The sequence below is a fragment of the Solanum verrucosum genome, unplaced genomic scaffold (genome assembly GCF_900185275.1).
Source record: "Solanum verrucosum unplaced genomic scaffold, falcon-dt-bn FXZP01000009.1, whole genome shotgun sequence".
NCBI classification, from domain to species: Eukaryota; Viridiplantae; Streptophyta; class Magnoliopsida; order Solanales; family Solanaceae; genus Solanum; species Solanum verrucosum.
Window position 1 is genome coordinate 3,502,582 of NW_026020231.1, and position 16,967 is coordinate 3,519,548.

The following is a 16,967-nucleotide window of genomic DNA, read 5'->3' on the forward strand; positions in this document are numbered from 1 at the left end:
ATAAACTTCACAATACACTTATAATTGAGACGTGATATAATTTCACGTGAGAAGAAGTTAATAAAAAGAACTATAGTTCGTCCATTTGTGGGCAAACTATCTTTAAAAATTTTGTTATGTTATTTGAGTTTTGGGGTGAATTAACATAAGTTAATTTTGTTTATCACAGTTCGCCTACAAATGGGCAAAGTATCTGTTTTGATATGTGTTTTCAAGAAGGGTCCATTTGATTTGTGGCATCTATAAAATATCTATTATTAAAGTCGAACTTGTTTCTTCTTGTTAATTTCATAAAAACTATATACTTGTTGATGACCACGAAAATTCATCGGCTGATCTCACCACAAAAATTAGAGGGAAAGAGAGTTTTGGTTGGTGTGATAATCACTCTTAACTACTCCCACCTATTTTTTCCCTTCTAATTCAATTGTGTTAGTCATATGACTGCGACCCATAACCCAAATTCAACACACTTAATTGACCATGACCACTAAAAAATGATCCATAACCCAAAATTCAACCCACTTAATTGACCACGACTCATTTTTCTATACTTTTAACTTTCTTCCACCACTAAAAAATGACCTCATATTTTCATCTTTAATGAATTTCATGACTTTTTACTAATTTCATTGAACACTAGATCATTGAGAGTTCTTTTTATTGTGTAATCAACTCATAGCTTTACTTTTTATATAACAACAATACAAAAGAAAAATATAAACACAAATTCTTGATATATTTCTTTCCCACAAAAATACTTTTGATACCTTATCATCACATAATAATATGAAAGATGAATAAAAGAAGTCTTATAAATTAATTTACAGACATATTTCGTCCGTTGCCAAACTGGCAATTATATTGATTGAACATAAGGTACAAATCAAACAACATATAGTATCTCTAAAAATGGTGAATCTTGTATTGGTTATTGCCTCCATCAATTTGAAATACCAGCAGCCAGTCTAGCTCTTAAATCTTTTCTCAGAATTTTTCCTGACGGAGATTTTGGTACCGTCTCTACGAAAAATACACGCTTTACTCTCTTATAGAATATCACCTGCAAAATTTTGAAAAACATATAAAAAATGAATCACTTAATGTTACTACGTATTTTTATTCAAATACATAACTGTTTATTACAAAATCAGCTTCAACAATCAATAGATTTGATTTTGTTAAACCTTTACAAACTTATTTTTAGTTTTATGTTCCTTTAACAAATGATCTTCATTAAAACACATAACATATTTTCATTTTTCCAATGAAAAAAAGGTTTGTTGTAATTGATCATAAGATATCAATACAGATGTAAAAGCACGTGATCAAGATCTGGCATATTATGTATAATAATACTTTTTTAACTGCACCAATTAATTAAAAATGTTGGAAACAACAATACACTAAAGGCCATTATTAATCATTGATGCTCCGCTGTTTATCAATCTTTCAAATTAAATATTAGTACTTCAATTAATTAAATAAGCAAATTTGAAACTAACCTGTTTCGATATGAAATCCTTGACTTCATCCTCAGTAATGGTAGATCCATTTGATCTAACAACAAAAGCCACTGGAACTTCTCCCGCTTGTTCATCTATCATTCTGTCCAACACAATTTAACAAATTATCAGAATTTAGACCATTTTTCGAGCTAGCTGTATCGTACGTTAGGCATTTATAGTTGTACATTACAAAAATTATAACTAACTTACGGGACAACAGCAGCATCAGAAATGTCGGGGTGGTTGATAAGAAGAGCTTCAAGCTCAGCAGGCGCCACTTGAAATCCTTTGTATTTGATCAATTCCTTCAATCGGTCCACAATGAAAAGCTCATCATCATCGTCAATGAATCCAATATCGCCAGTGTGTAACCATCCTTCTTTTTCTATTGTTCTAGCTGTGGCCTCGGGATCATTCAAGTAACCTACAAAGAAATAATCATTGTTTTTATTAATATATAATTAAATAAATAAAAATATACGATAACTTAAATTTTTAAGACCAAAGTCGAAAAGTAGTTGGGCAGGTGGTTGAATGAATATACACCGAATAGTTCCACAATTTTATGGTAAAAGGCTCCACACGTTTCAATAGGTAATAAGAAAGGTACTCTAAACTTTGTTTCAACTTGTATGTTTTATTTTTTATTTTTTAATCTTTTAAAAATAATATACTTTTTATTTTTCGAGATTTTTTTTAATTTTAAACTTTCTGATTTAATAATATCAATCTTGTATTCAATAAAGTAAAAAAAGTTCTTCTGCTTTTAAAAAAAAATTGGTGGGAGTGGTAGGTGAGCTTTTGATGCTAGTATCAATTTTGGTGGCGTTTGAAATATTAACCAAATCTACATAAGTTTTACTCTGTTGGTATATGAACGACCCCTAATGCATCTTGATCTAGGTCCACTAGTTGGTATATTTTATTATTCTTAACAAACTGTGTTATTATCTATATACGTATGTACCTAATAAAAACGTGTATTTTGGAAATATATGTAAATGGTCACCTAACTAAAATACTAATTTGACACGTAACTTAAGTTTACGAAGAATATTCACGCAAAAGATTTTAGCATACCTTTCATGATTTGATCACCTCTAATGCAAATTTCACCGGGTTGGTTACGGGGCAGAGAGCAACCCGTATCCGGATCCACAATTTTCATCTCCGAGTTCCTCACAACAGTACCACATGCCCCTGATTTAATATCAAACGGTTCTTTCGCAAATGCCAAACACATCGCCAGCACAGGACCGGCCTCCGTCATTCCATAACCCTATTTTAATTTAATAATTTATTAATTAGTCAATAAATTTAAATTTGGAAATTTATTCAACAATAATAAAATAATACAGTGTATCCTGGCTGGCTAGTCACTATCAAGAAACCATAATAAGGCAAATGCATTGTTAAAAGTCAAAATCAATGTCCACAAAGGCGTGCAGTATTGTTGTACACATTTTTTTTAAGAATAGACTTTTACCAACCAATATTTACTTAGTCAAGCAAAATGCATTTGTAACTCCAAAATTAGGAAAACTATAACGCGTAATTAAAATTAATTTTTTTTCTGAGTTTGGTAAGGTTGGTTTCAGTGTATCTCTTAAAATTATTGTTTTTGGGAAACTAGCGCATCAGCACATGGATGGTATTTCAGGATAAGAACATGAAGATTAAAAGATCAATAACTTTGGCGTATACTTTATATTTATGGAGAAAATAGTAATAAATTTAAATTCTAACTCCGCGCAAAAGAAAATAATATTTACCTGACCGAGTTTGGCGTTAGGGAATTTTGCTCGGACGGCATCTTCAAGTTCCTTTCCTAATGGTGCAGCACCAGACATGACTGTTCTTACTGATGAAAGATCGTAGTTATGAACTAATGGACTCTTAGCAATGGCGAGAACAATAGGCGGAACAAATGGTCCAATTGTCACTTTATGCTTCTGTATCAACTCTAAAAACTGAGCAATGTCGAATTTCTGCATAATCAAAATTGCTGCTCCGACTCTCAATGCACAGAGCAAAACAGAATTGAGTGAGTAAATATGGAACAAAGGCAACACGCACATCAACACATCATCGCTGTGCATATACAAATTAGCATTTTCTCCATCAACTTGTTGTGCAACGCTTGTTACTAATCCTTTGTGTGTCAACATCACCCCTTTCGGCAGTCCGGTAGTCCCGGAGGAATACGGCAGCGCTACGACATCGTCCGGCTGGATTTTCACATCAGGAATTTCGTGTTCGTCGGATTGAATCAATTCGGAGAAATGAACACAACCTTCCGGTGCTGAATCGACGCATATTACCTTCAAATCATTTTCAATTGCGTACTCCTTCACTTTCCCCGCAAAACAAGCTTGCGTGATAACAATCTTAGCACTTGAGGCTTTGGCTTGCTTTACTACCTCTGCTGGTGTAAACAGGGGATTAGCCATTGTTGAAATTGCTCCTAGATACGATGCGCCAATAAACGCAAACACAAATTCAGGGCAATTAGGCAAGAGGATCATGATTGTATCCTTCTGTTGGATCCCCAATTTGTTAAGACCAACAGCAACTTTTCTCGAAGTAAGTTCAACTTCAGCATAAGTATAGATTCGATCATTTGCACCATCAATCAAACAGGGCCGGGAATTAAACTCCGATAGATTTTCAAAGCAATAAGAATGTAAAGGCAAATGTTTAGGGATGTAAATATCAGGGAGTTTAGACCGAAAGATTAAATCTCCTGATTGCTTTGTTTCGGTATCCATCGGCATCTTGAGAGCTAAAAAAGGAAAAATTTGGAGCACACTGAAAAGCTAATAGGAAAAGTAGATTTTTAGCTATGGTGTCCTGAAGATGAATGTGCAAAGATTGATGAATATATATATGAGAAAAAAAACACAAGTCTGTGGTAGGTGAAAGGGAGTTTATGGGTATTTAGGGTTGTTCAGGGGCAACTTCATGGAAACTTGTTTCAATTTTTTTCCTTTTTGGGGGATATAAAAAAATAGAGTCTCTTGTGGTTGGTGAGAGTAGTTCTTATGGTTAGGTGATGATAGATAATTGGGATTTTAAAAGAAAAACAGTAATCATTTTTCTTAATTTACCTGATACATTTTTTCTATTTAGTATATTTTAAAATGGAACGATACAATTTTTTATTTGACAAATGCTTAATCATACTATCAATATTCTATCCCGATTGGATCTCACTTATTTGACAAAAGTGTACTCTTCAACTTTTAAGGATAGCTATAGAACTAAGCGAAGTTTTTCATATTTCTAAAATATCGTGTTCAGTCAAATTACATTTAGATAAATTTGGACAGAAGGTAAGAAAAAATTGGTCAAAATTGACATTCAAAGTTGACCTTTGAAGTTCAGTATTTTCCACGTAGGCTCTTCACCTACCACAACTTGCCGAGACGGGATTTTGCTGAAGGTCAGTGGAACTTTCATTAAAAAAAACAAAAAACATATTAAGGCAGCGGGGTACACATAATTATACGTAAGCATGATCGATATTTGAAGAAGTGAATAAACGAATAAATTATTATAACAATAAGTAATGTATTATTATTATTTTTTAATTACGAAGTGATTTTTGAGACACTACTTGGGCTAAGGTATATCAACCTTAGCATTTTGGGATGACTTCAATAATTATTTTTAACAACCATATGTGGTTGGATACTAACTTAATTAATAGAGAATGGGACATAAAAAGAGTATTTATTGTTGTTGTCCTGCTCATCAATAGTTGTCCTTCTTGGTTAGATCCTAGTGTTAATTATTTTGTTCCATTATTATTATACGTTTGGAAGTAATAAAAGTTGTTGGAATGTTTATTATCCCTCTTGTGACTTCTTCTTATATATATAGAGGAGATGGATTTCTTGGAATGCTAGTAAAATAAAAGAATAAGGAGAAATAGCAATTTTAGTCTTTGTATTATAGATTTATTGTAGTTTTGATCTTAGTATAATTCGATAAGCATAATTAACTTTAATGAATAAACTGATGTGTTATTATGAATATTAAATAAGAAAGAGACAGGGAAAATTTGTGCAATCCCATCATTAATTGAGACCACTTGACCAATTTCATCCACTTGAAATTTTATGTAAAAAGTCATTTAATTCAATTTCCTAATAGACTTGTTTTTTTTTATAGCTTTTACATTTAATTCAAAATAAATGATTTTTTACATAATAAAAAGGAAAATTTGTCCTTATTTAAATTTTAAAAAAATTACATAATCAAGAAGCTATATTAAATACTAGTTACTACTTTTAAATTGAGTAGTATAATTTAGTAAGAATTATAGAGTATATCTATATATTATAACCCTTCTTATTTTTTCTCAAGGAAGAATTTACTTTAGCTCCTTAAATGCCTTTTGTTTCATTTGGATTTGAATATTCGAGTTTCCTTGGTGTACACATTTGGAAAAAAAAAGAAGAAAAAAGATCATGCAAATTATTAGTTGATACTCGATAGTAAGCTGGTATATTCCCTACCTAAGCAAAAGAATATATATTAAAAATGACCAATTAGTTGTATCGTTTTAAAAAAAATAAAATAAATATATATATATATATATATATATTATAACCCTTCTTATTTTTTCTCAAGGAAGAATTTACTTTAGCTCCTTAAATGCCTTTTGTTTCATTTGGATTTGAATATTCGAGTTTCCTTGGTGTACACATTTGGAAAAAAAAAGAAGAAAAAAGATCATGCAAATTATTAGTTGATACTCGATAGTAAGCTGGTATATTCCCTACCTAAGCAAAAGAATATATATTAAAAATGACCAATTAGTTGTATTGTTTTAAAAAAAAAAAAAAAAAAAAAAAATATATATATATATATATTATAACCCTTCTTATTTTTTCTCAAGGAAGAATTTACTTTAGCTCCTTAAATGCCTTTTGTTTCATTTGGATTTGAATATTCGAGTTTCCTTGGTGTACACATTTGGAAAAAAAAAAAAAAAAAAAAGATCATGCAAATTATTAGTTGATACTCGATAGTAAGCTGGTATATTCCCTACCTAAACAAAAGAATATATATTAAAAATGACCAATTAGTTGTATCGTTTTAAAAAAATAATATATATATATTTAATAAACAAGTAAAAAAAAATATTACGTAAAAATTAAATTAAAAAAATAATTATAATATTGTAATTTGTATACGATAAGAAAGATTAATATTGTAGAGCCAAATTAACATGAGGGTCTCTGAATTTTATCTCTAAACATTAAAAAGTCCATATTTAGTATAATAGTTGTCCACTTCCCAACTATTATGAACTACCAAAATATTCACTTTATTCAATAATAGTGATCTATTATTAACTTGACACAGAAATTAAGAAGCAATAAATAATCGAGAATTTTATCAAATCACTCTTATTAAATATAAGTCATCTAAATATTGAAGTTAATAGTATTTAATAGCAAAGGTAAAATAGACACAACATAGTAAATTATTCATTAATTTTATAAACGAGATAAGTATTGTTGAACATCCTAAAATAATACACTATAGTAATCCCTCCGTCCCATATTAGTTGATCATACTAAAAATACCTTACTAAATCAAGAAAGCATCAATTAGATTTTGTCTATGCTACCCTTAATTAAGGAAAAATTAAGCGGATAATCAAACATATTAATTACTTAACATAGCTATAGTTTGCCTTAATTACAATTTGCGGTAAACTTTTAGCTATAATTACGCAACTCAGTTTTTTTAGTTTTGTATAATTCGCACGTTTGTATAATATAATTTGTATAACTTTTGTATAATGTAGTTTTTTATAATATAATTTGTATAACTGTTTACAGTTATGATGTTTGTATTTGTATAAATTCGTTATTTCGAGTTTGTACAAAAATAACTTAATTATACAAATGTACCCACTAACTATACAAATCCGCTAATCATACAAACGAGACAACTTAAACTATAACTATCAACCCGTAAATATTCAAACTATAGTTATGGAGCATAATTAAATTTATTATAGTGGCTATTTGCGAAAATTCCTCTATAGTTAATTCTTTTTGAAAGTTTTCACATATGTTTGTAAAAAATTTAAGAAGTTTTTTAAGGAGTGAATTAGTAAAATCATCTTTTTATTTATAATTTTTTAATTATATATATGTAAAAAGGAAAGTGATCAACTAATATAAGACTAAGAGAGTAGACAAGCAAAGATTGACGGTGAGAGTAATTACCATTAAGATCCATCCTGGTAGGGAATAAATTAATGAAAATGACAACAATTAGTAATATTCTTTTTATGTACTCTAATATTCTCCATTCACCCTGTCTTATTTTCTTTCATATAAATTACTCACCTTAATTAAAAATAGGAAATATTCACAGTGAGTGGATGCATAGAAAAAGCTAAAAGAGTATTGATTGAATAATATATGAGTTGATTTTGTCAATATAATTTTTTAGCTCGAGATTTGTGGATAATTAGACTATGAATAAAAATAAATAATTTATTATATATCATAGTGCTGTAAAAATGTATTTCCAATTTTAATTATTATTTTTTCATTTAAAACGCTTAACTATTTCTACCGGAACATCATAGATCAAAAGAGTGAACGACGTTATTTATAATTCGACTTGTGAACATTGTTAATTTTAAGATATTCCTTGGAACGAAAAAATAGAAATTTTATCTAAGTTATGTGCAACCGCATTATACCTATGCATTTTTATTACATGACTTTCAAGTTAGATACTAGTATTTTGATTTTTTGTATGGATAATTTTGAATCGTTTTTTTTAATATTTTACTATTACACACATTTCAACGATCATTAACTTTTCCAATGAATTTTTTTTAATGGAAGAGTCATGAGTATGTAGCACAACACTGTTATTAGTTATTACTATATATCTCCAAAGTCTTTAGGGTTTGTTTAATATGAGGATAAAAAGATAATAATTTCGATAAAAAAATTATTTAGCTTGTATTGAAGTAAAAACACTAATTAATTTTAAAATTATTTATGTCATTATTTAAACAATAATGATAAAAATAAGTTATTTATCCCATTTTATAATGAAACAACCCCTTAATCCGCTAGCCAAATGCTAAAAAATTGTACATTGGGAGGTGAGCACTTGAATAAATTATCAATCTCGAAGGAGATATATATTTCATTGAAATAGTGTTACTGCCACATCGTATGTGTAAATAATTTTTCAATAAAAAAATAAATATCAGCCTTGCTTTCAGAACTCATAAAACGTGTTCGTTACGTTGTCGTATTATAAGTAACTACTCCTTCATTCACTTTTGTTGCGGTTTGACTTGACATATCTATTATAAGTAATTACTCCTTCATTTACTTTTGTCACGGTTTGACTTGATATATATATTTTATCAAATTATCTCTTATTATAAATAATGTTTTAGAAAATAATTTGAAAAATAAGTATTTAATATTGAGGATAAAATATGGAAAAAAAAATTATTATCTCTCTTGATATGTCAAAAATGACAAAGTAAAAATAAAAACTTATTTAAAGAATAAGTGAATAGAAGGAGTAGTTAATGTGTTATTTGAATCTTCTAAGTAATATAATACACGTTTACACGCTTAAGTCAAGCAGTCAACAATCAATTTCAATCTTATTTTAATCGGAAATCGATCGATAGTTCACAGAGCATTCACATACTTCTTTGAGAAAAAAAAATCGCATAAAATGTTTCTATTAAATTAAGTATAACTTACATAAATCTAATAGCGTAAAATCTAAATTATCTTTTATTTCTATTTTTTTTTTCCAAATTATACAAATCTCATATTTTTTAGGCAATTCGGATACATAATTAAGGATTCAGATACATTATTGTTGATACATACTTTTTTGAAAAATATTTATAATTTTTTTTTTTATGTTTTGTTAGTTTAAACTTTTTGAAAATCAAATTTGAATATATATTTTGTAACTGCTAAGAATATGGAGTAAATTTAGGGAGAGAAAATAGGAATGAAAAAGGAAGTGGTGAACGTGGGTTTGACTGATGACTTTTATGTATCCGATAGTTTTTAAAATTAGGAGAAAGAAGGAATTTAAGTAATATTTTAAAATGGTAGAAAAAAATGGAGAATAAAAAAAATTAAACTTGTGTACTTATCCTTAAATGAATCTATGTATGCCATATGTTGAAAAATAAACCATCAGAGTTAGTTGGTGTATATTTTTTTTTTACTAAATCACTTATTCATAGTGAGTGTTGGTGTATATATACCATATAAACTATACTAAATTATTATTGTAAAAAAAAATGAAAAATAAATACATATTCAGAAACATGAATATTTCACTCTTTTTCAGAAAATTTAAATTAAGTATAATATAATCTACCTCAATTTAACAATACTGACTATTATATTAACAAGCATAGCAAGTCAATAGGTCAATTTTATGGAGACAAAATAGTGAAAGAATTATTTTTGTACATGAAAAGATTGAGAAAAGCTGTGAAATTATTTTGGATAGTTGATCCTCTTGGGTTATTAATTATTTCCTCCATCTTAATTTTTTTAAACTTCATTATTGTTTTGAAAGTCTTCCATTCAATTTCATAGTATATATCGATATCTGAGGTAATATCTCATATGATTTCTTAATTTAGGATGATTTATTTAGAAAATTATTAAACTTTATTTTATAATTTTTTTTCAATTAAACTCATAGGCTCAAACTTTACTGTTATAATATTGTCAGAATCATCAACTCCTCTATAGAAGGCGTTGTGCGAGCAGATGTCACAGCAATGACAACTAACTCGTGAGTCGAAATCACCTTTTCCAGATTCACTATTTTTTTTCTTAGTTAGGACACGACCTTTCCCGGCCACCGTAACAACTACGGAAGGAAACGAAGAGATCGCGATAACAATCTCACTGGAATTTTGAGATCCATCAACGTTTTTAATTTGGTCAAGAAGATCGAAATAGGTAGAGAATAATTCTCGATCCATTTGTGAGTGTATTTCTTAGATTTTTCTTTTTCAGAGTAGTTTTATGTTATAATTTAAAAATCAGTTAATTTAAATAATCGAGATGGTCATAAAATACTTAAAATAAGTATCTTGTTATTTCTAATTAAACATATAGCTTAAAATAAAAATTTAATGAAAATTGATTGGATGACTTTCAAGATAAAATATCAATAATTGATCAACTTTAATTCTTAAGTAAACTATCCCGCCTTGTGTGGTTTTTTGAATTATAGATAAAATAGAGTGAATTTTTCTAGTGAACTGTCGTAAGTTGAGTAATCATTCAAATACTATCTCATCCACAGTCATCATTGATAATATTAGTCAAATATATATATTTAAAGAATTACCCTTCGGGGTGGCCCAGTGGTTTGAGCTTGGGACTTCCATGTTGGAGGTCTCAAGTTCGAAACCCCTTGCCAGCGAAAGCAAGGGATTTGCCTTCTAGGTCGAGCTCGTCGCACCAGGCTTGCCTAGTGCAGGTTACCTCTCCTATGTGGTTTGCGAGCTATTGCATAGGAGCGGGGGTTTTACTCTGTGCGCACCAAAGGGTAGCGGCTGCGGGTTTCCCTTGTCATCAAAAATAAATAAATATATATTTAAAAAATTATAAAGAATATATTGGAGGATTAAAACTCAAAAGTTAACCTTTCATTTATTATTTTAACCAATAAATTATGGTTCTTTCGTCTCTTAAAATGTGAATGTAGTAATTTTCCAAACTATTAGGATCGTCAAATAAATGGGCGAAAAATAATTTGATCAGGACTCACTAAATTTGACTCAATTTCCTTTTTAAACAATTCACTTTCCCTCTACCCTCCCCTTTTACCGAAATCCAGGATTTGAAGACTTCGGATGCAGTATGTATGATCTCTAAGCTAAATTTAAAATAAAAATAATGAAATTTAGCATTCTAACTAGATTCAAACCCTGATTTCGTGGGTAATTCCTATGTCTTGTACCAATAACACAAGAACACTTTTATGCTTCTTAGGTGCATTGTTAATTATATCCTAATTTCTATCAGTTTTATATAGACTCTCAGCCCTCAATCTCCACTTTAGCAAACATAGATGCATGTTATAAAAAAAGTCATTTATAAAAGTGGATCTTGATCATAGTGTGTCATTTATAAGTCAGAAAAAGTAGGAAATTAGGAATAATCCAATAGGCTCTAGGATATACCCTGGGTGAATGATATCTAGGAAGTTCGAACTATTGCAATGATAACTATTAATCGATAAAATTGTGATTAAAAATGACCAATTTCTTTTTTTCGCAATATTTTAATTTCATCTTTTCATGTGACATATTTAAAATGCATTTTGATATAATTTTAATTTAGGACAAGAAAATTGCAAAGTTTTCTTTATTTTTTAAAATTTTGTATCAAATCAAACTAGATCATTTTTTTTAAACGAAAGTATGTGTTATAGACGTTTATAATATCAACAAGCGTTAAGCAGACTATTGAAACTTATCGCGGAAGCTACATATGGTAAAAAATAAATCTCCACTAACAGTGAAACTAATTATAAGTTGACCAAACTATTCTAAACAACTGAAAAATTCAAAAATCAGCCAAAAAAAAGAAGATAAAAAGATGCCGATGATAATTGGTGATTATTAATAATGAGAAACGTACTGATTAACTAGGGAAAAAATTGAATATTGGGCAGTTAGAACACAATGTCAATTCATTAGTTCCTCTGAATTAAACTCTTTTGGATGGAAATATTCAACAAAAATAATACTATAAAAGATTAAAGAGATTTTGGAATATCCAATTTTGCTTTAATTATGAAGGCTACTATCTGACCTTTAGGCATAAAATAGTGGTCCAACTTGCACTCCTTATCTTCTCTCAGTTGATGAATTTCGAAAACCAAAAATTCATCTGCCACTCAATCATTCAGTGGATTCAGAATTTTAAAATAATAAGAGCACTATTAATAATTTGTATTTGATCGATTTAATTTTTAGGTTTTAACTATTAACTTATTACATAATTGAAAATATAGGTTCAAAATTATTATTTTATTTATTTAGTATTTCACAAAGCAATAGAAGATAGGAGTACTTATTTAACTCTCAGTAAGTTCCCTCCATTTCAGTGATTCAAATAAAGCTGAAAACTCATATTTCAGGGCAGTGATAACTCATAAGCGTTAACTGATACTGAGTTGTATATAAATGGCTCTTACCACTTTGGAAATGTTTATTCAAAGACGATGATCGTATAGATGGTAGCATTTTACAATGTTAGAGCAGTAATGAAATTATATTTTTTTTCTAGATTTTGTCATGCATGTTTCAACATGCGTTTTGTTGTGACAGTTAAAAAATGCATGGTTAAACCAACTGATTGTCTCATCTCTCATGCTGCTGCAATGTATTAGAAGCTCGACTCTTCTGTTGTTGGTCTCCTCAAGTAATAGCGCAAGCTGTTTGCAAGAACCTGAAAGGTTACAGATTGAAATCTGTCAATGATTTTCATCAAGCTAGATGTAACTAAGACAAATAGGTAAATATGACAATGACAATAATTGAAATTGCTTTCACACAACAACATTGCGAACCTGTTGAAGGGGCTTGATGAGAGCTTTGTTCTTGTAGCTTACATGAAATTTTGCCTTGGCTAGCAGTCCCTGTAATAGAATCGATGTATTAATCTACACTGCCACTAATTCATAATCATCAGAAGGAGTATAGCTAGCTTCGTCCTTCAAGCATGAATTGATTAAACAACCCTGTAAAAGTCTGACCTCGGTGTCAAATTCTCCTGATATAACATCAATGTTTATTTCAGTAATGATCTTGACGAGATCAACTATTAATCCAGGTCGATCTGCTGCCTCTACACACAGTAAGCTGCAAAACAGCAATGTTTTACTATCTGTCTTTCAAGAGAGGCACGTAATGGCATCTTATGGCCAAGCTACTTGTTTTATCAACATTGTCTGAGAGTAACAAATATGACGGTATTATTAAAACGGACCTTCGTTCAGGACCATCATCATAGACATGGATATGAGTTGCTATGTCCACATCAAGCTGAAAGTTGGCACAATAAACAACAAAACATAAATGGTTAACATTAGACTAAAAATATTTAACTACTGATGTTTCTGCATCAATCATGTGCATTAGGTAGAGGTAGTATTCTCAATTATTGAGCAAGCACTATGCAAGACTAAGTAGAATCTGCTCAAGATGCATCACTAGTTTTATGAGGTAATTCTTGAAGGGATCAAAGGATTATGAGACGTAAACGCAAGCAGTTCCAAATAAAATACAAAAAGAACAGGCAGATTGTTTAGCATGGCCGCACATGGAAAATTATGGAAAAGAAGAACAAAGGATTTACAACCTTTTGAGTTGGTTGAAAAGCACCAAAGGCTTCACCCATAGCTAACTGAGAGCTAGATTCCTGCACCAGAAATTATGCAGTAAGAAGAAGCAGCCATAAAAGACACCACAGAGGTACTCTTAACAAGTATCCAGTGTGTGATGGCTGAAATTGCAGTGCTACCGGATGAAACTCCATCAAATTGTTGATAATTGTCAATCGAATTGCTTCTAGCAGCTCTGGATCCTCGACCTTTCTACCTGTAGAACTGAAAAAATCCCCGATAACAGAACAATCAGAATTTCCAGATATAATTAGATCAAGAAATGACATAAGAGCATAAAGGAATCCGACATGACTTACGCATGTGTGATGCATAATTTATTGTGCTTCCCTGATGAATCTAGATAGACATTAGCCTTGACAACATTCAGTCCAAGATTTTTTAGTGCACTCATCTGTAAACACATTCAGTAAAAGTTAGGCAGTACTAGAGAAAGATGTTCTGCCTAATCGACTCTAGAATTTCCAGCAATAGCGTTGACTTGAATCAATAGGAGATGAATCCTACTGTGTCAAGAAGAGCCCCAAGGCGATCACCAAAGGTAACCTCCACTACAGTTGCTTCTGGATCCGAATCCAAATCTATTATGACTTTGGGCATCGGGACAGCAGTATCTTGGGAACTTCCATCCTGTTTCCCAGTCCCATGAATCAAAAACAAAATATTTAGTAAACAAAAACAAGGGGAAAAAGTTGTTTCAATGAATTAAGGTATGCATTAGATACCTCAACAGCTGCAGTTGAGGATGCTTTTGGAATAATTGTACTCTCAGAAAAAGCTAATCTGAAAGAGCACAACATGTAGATTATATTCCCGGGCGAAGCAACCAAAAGTACTTAAATTCCAGAATAAAGTAACTTTATGAACTTTAAGAAAGTGGGATGATGCTCCAGTCATTATCATTTTGCAAACCTTCCACTGCTAAAAAACTCAGCCAGTCCATGATTATTCCCCTTGCATGGCGATTTTAATCAACAGTTCTTTATTAGATTTGGAATTTTATTTCACTACCTGTTTTTAGAGATCAGCCACAAGAACCTAGATAAAAAATTTCAATGCTGCTAGAAAGAGAAAACAAGATTCTGAAATGAAGACTCATAACAGATAGCCTTCAAATTAACCCGATTAAATTTCTTAAGGATACACTATACAATCTGCGGGCTCGGAATTAATTTTTAATTTCTGTCTAACCATTACAGCATCTGCTTTTAATAATTCTGGCTATGGATACAGAGAATTAACATCAACCAGTATCAGGAATGCACCCAAAAAACTCAAAAAAAGAGAAAAAAAATCCGATTTTTCAGGTGGTCAACCAACTGAGCTACTAAAATTCCTGATTTTTTTTTTTCAATTAACTTGGGGAAGATGGATAATTTCTGTGTTGGGTCTGCAACTAATCAGCCAAATTCAAGATAGAAACAGATAAGAAGTAGAAGTTGCTGAGGCAGGAACTTACCTCTTGGGAACAAGGCATATTCTCTGTACAGGATCCAAACCAAAAGAACCCCTGAAGAGAACTGAACTTGAAATGGGTATTTTCTCAATTGCTTTTAAATTAGCATAAACCCCAGAAATGCTCCCACAAGAAGCCATAGCCACAGCCATATCAGTTCAAGAATATTGAAAAATTGAACAAAAGCTATATAAAAGGAAAAAAGTTGCGTCTTTTTCAGTCTGGGTTTCTTCGTGAAATAGTATACTACTAGAGGAAGTAACCAAAAAGAATCACGGAAATGGAAAGATAAGAAAAGAAGCAAATTTTAAGAGAAGAAGAAGAAGCAATAGTGTTGATTGTTCTTCTAGTAGTATCCGCCATTATAATGGAAGGTGTCCTCTTTATAATATACGAGAAAAGGTATAAAATTATGGGCCTTGTTTGTCTTTGTTGATGAAAGCTGAGCCTTAGAAATTTACTTCAATTTTATCTGATCCTTTCTCACTTTTTTTGCAGTGTTGTGAAGCTGTGATTGTATTGAGAGAGACAAGCCAAAGAACCAATGGGCAAGATATGAATGATCCTCAAAGCTACCTCCTCATCTTTTTACTTATTCTTTTTTATTAAAAATAAAATAAAAAATTACCTCCTCACATTTTATTTTATTTGAAAAATCTCTTAAGTTACATATTTGACTGCTCATAAATTATAATGGCTAGTTTTAATATCTCAAATGGTCACTCAACTTTGAGTAGTTTACTTAGAAAGTTATTCAACTTTGAGTATACTTAAAAAGTCACTCAACTTTGTTTTATCATTCAAAAGTCATTCAACTATTGATAATATCACTTAGAAAATCACTCAACTAATGATATTTTCCTTAAAAAGTCATCCAACTAATTTAAATATTTTCTTCATTAAATTTTGTTGAAATACAATTTCATTTTAAACTAATTTAAAAAAATAAAAAGATCCTCATTTGAATTATTTTTTTGAATTTGTTGAAATATAATTTTTTTTTAAATAATAAAAGATCGCTGAGCATCTTTTTTATTACTCCTTTTAATTTAGTAAAAGATATATATTTTAAACGTACAGTTGCAATTGACAAATTAAAATTAAAACCTACAGTAGCATTGCTATTAATTTATTAAGAAATAATAGAGATTGCTATTTTAAACGTACAGTAGCAATTGAGAGAAAAACATATTTTTCTGTTTTATTAATTGTTTTACTGGAATTAATTATGCTAAAAAATGCTACTGTTTGTTTTTCAAAAAAATTCTAATTAAATAACCGAAGAAGGTCAATAAGATAATTAAAATAAATGTCTCATAGTTGAGTGACTTTTGAGTTATAAATAAAGTTGAGTGACTTTCTAAGTGAACAACTCAAAGTTGTGTGACTTTCTAAGTGAAATATGCAAAATTGAGTGACCAACTGAGATATTATCTCGGTAAAAATATAATAACATGTCTAATGTGATTTTACAAGCGAGGCTTGAACCGCATGGGAGTTTTAGCACATAGCCACGTACATTAATCATGTTTGAGATGAGA

At 30.1% G+C, this 16,967-nt stretch overlaps 2 protein-coding genes across 2 annotated transcripts; both read right to left on the reverse strand.

The window, feature by feature from the left end:
- Nucleotides 1-710: 710 nt before the first annotated feature.
- LOC125832164 (4-coumarate--CoA ligase 2) lies at nucleotides 711-4,530 on the reverse strand. The gene is made up of 6 exons (XM_049511313.1): nucleotides 3,281-4,530; nucleotides 2,589-2,787; nucleotides 1,719-1,932; nucleotides 1,506-1,608; nucleotides 939-1,063; nucleotides 711-904 (listed from the first exon to the last, which is right to left on the reverse strand). Exons 1-5 carry the CDS (start codon nucleotides 4,280-4,282, stop codon nucleotides 944-946), a joined length of 1,638 nt encoding a protein of 545 aa, XP_049367270.1. The 5' UTR covers nucleotides 4,283-4,530; the 3' UTR covers nucleotides 711-904; nucleotides 939-943.
- Nucleotides 4,531-12,716: 8,186 nt separating this feature from the next.
- Nucleotides 12,717-16,069, reverse strand: LOC125832358 (ACT domain-containing protein ACR11-like). Its single transcript, XM_049511502.1, has 10 exons — nucleotides 15,430-16,069; nucleotides 14,696-14,753; nucleotides 14,478-14,600; nucleotides 14,270-14,364; nucleotides 14,090-14,174; nucleotides 13,928-13,987; nucleotides 13,556-13,611; nucleotides 13,323-13,428; nucleotides 13,137-13,205; nucleotides 12,717-13,015 (listed from the first exon to the last, which is right to left on the reverse strand). The coding sequence occupies exons 1-10, from the start codon at nucleotides 15,576-15,578 to the stop codon at nucleotides 12,953-12,955; spliced, it is 864 nt and encodes a 287-aa protein (XP_049367459.1). The 5' UTR covers nucleotides 15,579-16,069; the 3' UTR covers nucleotides 12,717-12,952.
- Nucleotides 16,070-16,967: the final 898 nt, after the last annotated feature.